Here is a 10,254-nt window from a genome sequence, read left to right on the forward strand (position 1 = left end):
GCAGAGAGGTGGTGGAGTTGCCGTCCCTGGCAGTGTTCAAGAGGCGTCTGGATGACGTGCTGTGTGATATGGTTTAGTGCTTGTGGTGGCAATAGTGATGAGGAGATGGACTGGATGATCTTATAGGTCGTTTCCAACCGGTTCTGTAATATGACTTAGCATATACTTGATACAGGCTAATAAACCAAATGGAACATGTTCTGATTATCTACTTCAGAGTCAAGTTGCTTACTCTTTAATGATAACTCATGTTGTCTTATCAAAATTGGTCTTACAAGGAACAAATTGACTGAAAATATATTTGTTAGTGATGTGAAGTTGCATGACATTAAATTACTGGCATGTGGCTCATTCACATTATGAAAGCGTGTTTGTTATATTACAGACAATGTTTTGTGTGTGTCAGGGAGAAACAGAGCATGCTCACACAATTGTTGTGGTATAGCTGAATTTAATACCTGTTTTGCTAAGGCATTGCTGATTGTTGAGAGAATTCTTTGGAGAGCCCTGTTTAGATAAATACTTAAAAGGGAGCAACATATAAGCTACTTTTCCACAGACATTAGTGAACACTGAGATGGACAGAAACAAACTGCTTTCACTGCTACCGTTTTTATATCCTCACTCTTGCTGTGAGGTTCTTAGGAAAACTGCTTGTTATTGGTTCTCAGTTATACAATAAAAGGCAAATGAAATACCTTGATTGTTTATGATTCCAATAGCTGCTTTGTTTGATAGAGCTTCCACTTGATGAGGTATTTAATCTGTTAAGGGCATAGTGAATCAATGGAAAGGGTTGGACGTGGAGTATGCTCTGTGGCAATGCACTTGTCTTTGAAAGTCTAATGTATTAATAACCCTGTGCACTGCAAGTCTTTGAAACGTTGTATGATAAACTGCAAGTGCTAGCATACCTTTTAAAATTTAAGCAAAAAAAAAAAAAAAAAAGCATCTTGTGTTCTAAGCAGCTTACAGTAGTCCCAATTCTGTAATGCCTCTAACCAATGTTAGAAGCCAACTTCCGTTGAGGCTTGCAAATTTCTCTGAAGCAGACAAATGCAAATTATAGAGAATACTTAAATCTCCTGTGCACAAAAAAAACCCTCCAAAAATATACTTTTGTTGCAAAAATTTAATGTGATATTAGCTGGGGGGTTTGTAGGCCTACAGCTGAGATTCTGTGAATGGTCTTATTCTTTCTTTGGTCTTAGACCTCTGACACAGTTTGAATTCCCAGTTAGCTTGAATTTGTTTGATCCCCAGTTGCTAGAGGCAACTTTCATATTAGTTTACATCAATCGTGCTGCCCTTTATAGCCAGAGATTTTTCATCATGTGGTATGAATGTGGTATAGCATCAGAAGAATATCACATGTTCAGTTCAAATCTCTACTTTTTGTAGCTTGCAGGTATTTACTGAAATGTACAGTTTTAATGTTTAAATGACATTTCTTTTTTCCCAAGGAAAGCAATGGTCCAACAGACTGCTATGCTGCCATATCACAAGTAGATCGACTGCAGTCAGAACCAGAGAGCATTCGTAAGTGGAGAGAGGAGCAAAAGGAGCGCCTTGAGCAGCTTGGTAAGGAGACTGTTTGTTGTAGTGGTATTCTTGGTTGAAACTCAGAAGTGGCAGTTTCTTAAGCAGGAGAGCTTTTCAAACAATGGCCTCTAGCTTTCTGGAGTTCAACTTGCTGCTTAAGCAGCCAGCCTACAGGGTAAGACTTCTAGTAAGCAAACTTTTAATATTGGTGTAGGAGTTAGGAAGCAAGTGGTTCTCTGAACTTTCTTCCGACACTACTGAAGTGGCCTGTTTAACTTACCAGTGAGTTCCTCAGTTCTGTAGCAGAAAATGAACAGCTTTTATCAGCAGGAAAGAATGAGTAGATACAACTGCCAGCACTTTTCTTCAAGGAAGGAGATTGCTCATTTTAAGATTGCTGAGGCCACTTGTCGTTTTGTCATAGTGAAATTAAATAACCAAGTAGTAACTAAATTCAGCTATCAAAGGCAGCCATACCTACCTGTGGACAACTCTAAACTGGTGTACTTTCCAGTTTCTCTACGGAGGAGGCCTTACTTTGAGACCATCAGGACAGCCTTCTGAACATATGATTCCAGACAGAGCTGAGTCTGTTGTTCCTCTTTTATACTAGTTACAACAGATGAGCTTATCCTGAACTGTGAGTTGGGTGTAAAGGCAAACTGAGTATCACATTCCCTTAATTTGTCTAATGTAGAGAGTTTACTGAGCTTTATTCTAGAACAGCCATAGCAAGGTGGCAGTGTTTTCGAATGGTTTGCAGGCTAGCAGACTGACTGTATTATAATTAGTCTACATATGCTTAGACTAAATTGAACTAGACTGTCTCAGTGCTGTACAGGGACATTCTGTTTAGCTAATCTTTTGAATGTTGAGGGCATTAGAGTTCTCATGGCCTAAATCAGAGAACCTCATAAACCATATTTGAGTGGATTAAGTAATAATTTGCACTAGAGTACACCCTGAACTATCAGTTGAAATGTTAATGAAATCCAATTGGAATAAACATGACTGATAAATCAATTCTTGAATCTTTAGATGCTAACTCAAGAAAACAGGAAGCAGAATGGAAGGAGAAAGCAATAAAGGAGTTGGAGGAGTGGTATGCCAGACAAGATGAAAAGCTCCAGAAAACAAAAGCTAGCAACAGGTAAGATTTCTCCAGCTATCTGAAGAGCTATATTGCTGGCTTTGGAAGTAATTAGGCAAAGGAGAGAAGAGTAGAATGTTTACTATATCCTAAGTCGCTAGTCCTTCAGCCCACTAACTATCCTGTTAAGAGATGAGTGTCCAGTTGTAGACTAGTCTGAGTTTCTTTAGAGGCTAGCTTAAATGTCCAAATGGGAACACTGAAATAACAAGCTATTTCAGAAGCTTCCTTTAATACAAAACTTGAATTTGGACAGAACTGTTCAGTCTGCTCACTTCTCTGTATGTACCTAGCTGCACAGCTCTTCAGTGGCTAATTACCTTGCAGCTAGCGGTCTTACTTGCCAGCTCTCAGAAACTTGGAAGTGGTCTCCTAGTTACTCCAAAGCAGATTATTTCATTAGATATCTTAAAACCTTTGGCTGCTTCTTGTGGAAGTTTATGAGAAATAAGCAGAGTTCTGTGAGTGACTATTTAACTCATTAAATTCATCATGCTTGAATTGGCTTTTATGGGCTGTGGAGCAGAAACAAGTGACCTAGGCACAATCTAGTAAATTCTTACACTTCCTTATGAGTTCCATGCAGAACTTTGACTTCTGGCTACATAAAGGTAAATATGATAATGCTGACTTAATAACGCTTAGGACTTCACTTCTGACCTAAGTCTGCCAGTGTCATTTTCTTCAGGTAGTCATTGGGGCTGCTTTAAACTTTGGGAATCTGTAGACTTCAAATTGAAATGATTTTTGAAATGCCATTTTTCCTATCTGAAGAGCTGGTTTATCATAAGTAGTCTTAAGTAGACTTTACTTACTGAATGACAAAAGGAGACTTTATACTTCCTACAGAACTATGGATTTGACACTTTCATTCCCTCAGACACAGTCTTTCTGTTGGGCTGAAAACAAGATAGCTGTTACAGGTGGTGGCAAGAGCTTATTACCTCTTTAACTTTGTCTTGGCCAGTGGTTTGAGATCAGGGTGCGCATTCTGGAGTAAGGTCAATTTAAAAAGAGCTGTAGTCAGAAAAGTCAAGTGTTTATCTGAGGGGATGTTCAGCATTCTCACCAACCTGGTGAGATCTCTCTACTTCAAGTAGTCTCTGGTATCTGGAGATGATGTCATGCCAACACTGGGACTAGCCCTAAACTAGGTAGTCCTAATTTTCTATGATATAGGAGAGTTTTTGTGTTCCCCCTTGAGTTAGCAGCTTAATTGGTATGTTCTGTGTGGCCGCTGCTTCCCTGTTTCAGTGAGTGTAGGTGATACTAGTTAAACTTGCTTTTTAAAACTGCCTTCGGTTGTGTTCTGTACTTCTCATCCTTATCTCTTTTCTCCTGCCTGCTTGCCTGCCTGTTGGACTATTTGCTACCTAGGGTGGCAGATGAAGCTTTCTACAAACAACCCTTCGCTGACGTGATTGGTTATGTGTATGTTGCTTAACTACTAATTCTGTTTGCTAGTCAGCTAGGTAATGAGGAGGGTCTGAAATAGTGCTGAATGTCTGAAGATGTCTTCTGCCAAATATTTCAGCCAGTATAATAGTAGAATAATAATAATTAAAAAAGTAGAATAATAGCCTGTTTTTTGTCCTGACTCTGATCTGCAGCATTAAGTGCTGTTTTCCTGTGATGATCATACCCAGCACACTTAAATTATGTAGAATACATGCCACTGGAATTTTGTCAGTGATTCAGTACCCTGTAATACATTGGGCTTCAGTTTACTGACCTTCCAGGCCAATGCAACAAGGTGCTTTGATGCATGTATGGGTTACAGTCAGATGGAGTCTCATGTGGGTGCTGTGTTTAGTCCCAGTCACTTCCATGGTGAAGTATAAAGTATAACTGCATGTTTTGTCATAGGCACTGTGTTCCTGGTCTGTTCCATTTGACTAAATAATCAGAAAAAGATTAAAATGAGGTTCACATACAGTGCAAGGGGAAGAAATTGCATGCTTAAATCAAAGGAGAAGAGGTGCCTATAGAATTTAGGATGCTATTAGAGAACATGTGGAAAAAACAAGATGATGGTACTAGAAAGCTAGTAGTTGCTGGTGAAAGAGCACATATGTGCAGATGTATTGCCAGCCTCACAGATCAGTGAGAAGACAGCCAGGATATTCAAGCCCCAGTAATTATGCTAGTTTCTGTGGGGCAAAAGGGTTGCAAGGTTCATTGGCTTGTTCATGTATTTTAATTTCTTCCCTTAATTTGTAGACTTGAATTGAAAGATGGCCATGTCACAGATTCTAAGGTGACACCTTTAGAAGGTGTACTGGTGAACCATGGTTTGTCTTTGAGTGCATTTATACTGAAGGTCAAGTGTGGAATTCATTACCTAATTGTAGATGGATGTAAAGCAAGACTTGTGAAATGATGGATTTACAGGTGGTGTTTGACTTTGTTCTGAAGTTTCCTGGAGTTAACTTAAATTTTTTCCAATAAAATCCTTCTTTTCCTGTAGCAAATGTGCAGTGCAAGTGCTGCAGAATAAAATTGGCAGCATGCTTCCTGAATGTAGGCCAAACTGCTAGTGCATGTTGAGCCAGCTGACCATCTGCATTAAACTCATTCTCATTTTCTGTATCTGACTTAAACTTTCTCTCGTTTCTTTTCTTCTCTTCACCTTTAAGCACAAACATAAATCATCCTTGCTACAGCCTAGAACAGTTAAGTAAAAAACCTTCACTGCCCATTAAAAGTGTCATGTCACATAAAGTAGCAGTGTTGTAGTGATCCTTGTCTTCAGTGGTGTCTGTAACCTTATCATCCCTGTGAACAGTGCTGAACCCTCATGGGGGAGTCATCCTCACTGCTTTTTCTGTACTGCTTGTTGGAGTAGATGGATTTGGTTTGATCTCTCAATGCTTACTGCTCTTTTACTCAGGCAGCTACCAGGGCCCCAGAGTTCCAGTAAATGATACTGGATTGTTACACGTGCATTGAAGCAATGCTGTTGGTAGCACAGAAATGCCAAAAGGATACTGCTGGGAAGCCTCTGGTGCTAACCTGTACATATTGTATAAAGCTTCCTTAGAGTATCCTTAGGGTAAGAAGAGGGGAAACATGTTTATCCTGCTAGCTGACTTCAGATGAGTCATCCTATCTTCCAAGATGTGCTTTAGACTACAGCACCCACAGGCATGGAATTCATTACTTACGTTCCTTGTGATTAATACTGCTTCCATACAGCATTGGGAAACATCAGCAGATAGTTTTATGATGGCCTGAAGGCCTTGGAACTGATTTAAATCCTCAAATGGAATCTATTCTAAGACATGCTTGCAGGGAACTGTAAATTTCTGGTTGGCAAGTGTCCAAAGCAAGCCATCAAGTGACAGAAGCTTAAATATTTAAGACCTGGGCATTTTTCCATAAATAAAATGTCTGCACAGGAGTACCTTACCTTCTGGGAGTTTGGTGACTCCTGTAGGCAAAGACTCAGTGACTACTCTTAAAACCAAACACCTGTATTCCAACATTTTACACAGCAATCTTTTGCACTGCTTGTGCATAGCATACTACTGCAACCTATTTCCATCTCCAGGGCTGGGGCAGTGGGAGCTTAAGTAGCCATGATGTTCACAAGCAGCTGTCAGGTCACATTTCTTATGAAACGTGCTGAAAGGAACTGCATCCTGTAAGTGGGAAGGAGTGCCTTATGTTGGGCATTAACACAAGGTCCATTGCATTGCTTTCAGGGCAGCTGAAGAAGCCTTTGTGAGTGATGCAGAAGATGTTTTTCCAGGCACTGAGTGGGAACGCGTGGCTCAGCTCTGTGACTTTAATCCCAAGTCTAGTAAGCAGGCTAAAGATGTGTCCCGCATGCGTTCAGTCCTCATCTCACTCAAGCAGGCTCCGCTGGTTCGCTGAAGAAAGGCACAATGGAAACACTACAAATGCAATATCTTAACCTTACTCAGAGAAGCTATGTTTGCTGTAATTGGATTAATTGCTTCTATGTTTTTGTTGGACCAAACATGATGTATCTAGAGCTGATCACTGTTTCATTGCATGTTCTTCCTCATGTCTTTGTTTTAAATGAGAGAACCTCCTGAACTGTAGTCTGTGCTATTTGCACTGAGAAGTCACTTCCAGCGTTACTGATATTAAAGATGTGTTAAACTGCAAAATGTGTTGACTCTGGATGAATTCAGAAGCTCTCCTGCACTCTTTTCACAGGGAGTGTTTAAATCAAATGTTTCTCTGTGCTAGTGAATGACTAGCCAGCAGTATCTCTAGTTTCTCAGAGGCTGTCCTGCTTGTCTCTCTGTAAGCTTTCTTAAAGCTCTTGAGAGCTTTAGTTAGAACTGCTTCCTTATCCAATTTATTACACAAGGCAGAAGCTTTGGGAAACTGGAGCACCAGGCCTGTTAAGGAGCTTATCTTAGTTCTGTTTGAACCAAGGACGCTACCTTGTTGATAGTTTTCTGCTAGGTGACAAACTCACTCCGGCTATAGGTTTTAGGTACAGAAAATACCACAAGGGCATTGAGTAGTTACAAACTCTGACATCCATCTGCTTGTTGGGATATCTGTTTTGCCATGTAATTATTCAATACCAGTTTCACAGGCGGAGCCCTTTGGTGTGGAGGCTGCCTCAGATGCCAGCATTCAGATCAGATTCCAGCTTTGCTCTGGTTGATATAGTAGCTTAGCTAATGTGTAGGATTTCTTAATCTTGTGTGCATGAGCTGAAAGCCTAGCTTAGTTTGGGGAGGATTCCTTATGCAGACTAACATGGAGTACAGAGGAAGCTTTCTGTGTGCCAGTTTACATGCACTGCACCCTGTCCTGGCACCGGGCATTTCTAAAAAGAGCCTGACTGCATCTTCTTTATGCTGTCCCTCCAGCTATTCATACACACTGATAAAATCCCTGATAAGTGGGAACCTCCACTTCTCCGGACTTAACAGTCTCAGCACTGTAGGAGAGGTGCTCCAAGTTGTTTGTCACCTCAGTGCACCAATGTGTCTGTGTTTTCTCTTGCACTGAGGTGCCTGTAAGTAGTCAGTGTGTTGTAGTATACTCATACTGTACTCATGCTGTCTGAAAATTGTTTTTGTTACTTATGCCATATTCAACAGAGCAAAAAGGCAGTTAACTTTCTCTGGGTGAATCTAACTCCTTGTCTGTACTTCAGAACAGACTCCTTTCTGGTGAGCATCTGCCACTGTTCTGTGACTTGGCATGACGCTTTTGCACTGTGTCTAGCCTAGCTGAGCAGACTCAGTCCTCTTCCCACCACTGTTTATTTCCATAGCAGTAATGGGGCTGAAGAAAACTATCAACGGAATCTCAAAAAACATGGACAATTCCCGTCTTTTAAACTAAATTCCAGCTGTATGCACACCAGCAGCATTGAGAGAAGCTGTAGACTCTACTGAATACATCCTGGAATATGACTGGCTTCATTTAGCCTGTGGTCAGGTGGCAGACAGACCATACTGGCCTGAAATGGTGATGAGCGTATGTAGAGCTGAAGGGGGATGGTGTCAAGGCCATGAGTTCATTAGAGATAGGAACCTGAGTACTGCCCTGCAGCTTTCTGCCTTTTTTACCTATTCCCTTGCCGATCAAAACAAAAATTTACCTTTCTTTTTTAACCAACCCTTTTTTTTTTTTTTTTTTTTTTTTTTTTTTTGCGGCTGGTCAAGAAGAGAACACATAGTTTACGGGCAAGTATTTGAGAAGGGACAAGGGATTGTCTGTTGGGGTTGACAAGAGGATTCATCTGGTGGTACCTGTCACATGGGCAAGCTTGTTCCTCTGCAGAGCAGTGATGCTGCAGCAGCATGTTGGCATTGGGTGTAGTCTGTGCAAGTCTGGGCAGTCTGCTGATCTTCATTGTGAAAGGTTCTCAATGGAGGCCTTTGTGCTGTGACCGGGTATGGGACAGTCCATTTAAATTAGGAGTTGTAGCAATGGTGGCCTGATTGTAAAAGCAAAGCCTGATTGTGTGGGGAGGTACTATCTCTTTTTAAACAAACAACAAAAAAAAAAAGTGAGGTCTCAAACAAGATCCTCTTCAGCTAAAAGTTAAAGATTCATAATGATCTTTGGTTTGCTTACAGTACTGCTGATACCTGTATGGGACCAGGAGGAAGGCTGTGCACACAAAAGCTTCCCTCGGTTATGAGAGTAGCAGAAAATTGGCTGCATTACCCATGTCCTTGTTGCCTTGCTCATTCTGGAAAGTGTAAACTTAGTATGATTTTACACCAAACTGGAGTGTACCATACAGTCAGTGTTTTGGGCATCATTCTGTTTCCAAAGAGCAAAGTATGTGTTTCGTGCTTTGTGTGAATTAGCTGATGGACCAACCCAAAAGTGCTACAGTTGCTTGTGCAAACTTAATCCATGGACTTTGGCTTTCTGTGTCTTCTTCAGAACCTCATGAGCATCTTTAGCTGTTTTTAAAACACTTACTTACATACTCATAGTGCGAAGTATCTGCTTTCAGACTACAAAGCAAACACAGCTGGGTGCCAGACTAAAACACAGCTGTACTAAATGCATGACATTAGCAAGGACATTTCAGCTGCCAAAGCAAGGGTTTTAGTGTGCCTTTGATGAGCAATTTTCCGAAGTTACTTGGACTTCCCTGAGGGCTGTACAGTTCCAGCATTTTCCCCTCATTAATGCCTGCATACTCTCCACTGCATTTGAGAGAGGCACGGTAATCAGATTTCACTGAGGCAGGTGACTTTCACTGTGCAGTATGATTTGTTTCTGCAATACACCGTTAACAATATTTCTACTTGGTTGTGCATCCCAATTTTTGACCATTTAAATGGAAGGACCTCCAGAAGACTGTGGCATTTGTTGATTTTCACTCTCTGGACAGCAGATCAAAGACAGAATAATTACAGAATAACTACGCTTGTTGCTCAGGAGACTAAAAAGACATTCCAGACATTGTTGCAGTGCTGAGTAGCTATGCTGCTTGCAAAACATCAGCAGAGATCAGCAGGCAAGCAGCAGCGGACTAGTTTTCCTACCAGATGGAGCAATGCAGCATGTGGACACACAGAAGTCTTGTAGTGACTACATTCATTGTAAGGTACAGCACTGAGCCTGCATCAGTTGAAATTACTTTTCAGCCTTTTGGCACTATGCAATTTCAGGTACTGCTAGTGCATGTTAATACTGATGATAAAAATGCATGTCCCAAGGGGTCTCCTGGAATGCTCCTCAGAGCCGTATGCCATTCTGTTCAGAGAGTTGACTGTGGCATGCTTGGCAAGCTTATTAAAACTTCAGCACAGTTGTGATAACATGTGCACTTACAAGGCACATTGTAAAACCAGACTTCCACCTCCTCCAACAGGTGGCTTTAGCAGATGGTTCCAGTACAGTAACGGGAAGGCACGATTGTGTAAGTCTCACATTTCGTTACAGTCTGAAAATGCTGAAGATAGTTTGGAAAAAGGAAATCCAGCTATTGCCTTTCTGCCCTCCCAGAAATGGATATAAAGGCCGCTTTGCTGTCAGTAGGGCTCATGACTTTCAAGGAGTGGGGTGCTTTAAAGTGCACAGGGTCAACATATACTAATCAC

General features: G+C 41.1%; 1 protein-coding gene across 1 annotated transcript; it reads left to right on the plus strand.

The window, feature by feature from the left end:
• Window positions 1–1,445: 1,445 nt before the first annotated feature.
• LOC122193622 (clathrin light chain A-like) lies at window positions 1,446–6,828 on the plus strand (the record flags this gene model as incomplete). The annotated part of the gene is made up of 3 exons (XM_042894484.1): window positions 1,446–1,581; window positions 2,581–2,692; window positions 6,397–6,828. Coding segments are annotated over 3 exons (420 nt in total), but the record flags the coding sequence as incomplete, so codon positions are not given.
• Between the last annotated feature and the right edge of the window lie 3,426 nt (window positions 6,829–10,254).

This window comes from Lagopus leucura, unplaced genomic scaffold, assembly GCF_019238085.1.
Source record: "Lagopus leucura isolate 7727_CA_CO unplaced genomic scaffold, USGS_WTPT01 63708-0_obj-0_obj, whole genome shotgun sequence".
In the NCBI taxonomy this organism is placed as follows: Eukaryota; Metazoa; Chordata; class Aves; order Galliformes; family Phasianidae; genus Lagopus; species Lagopus leucura.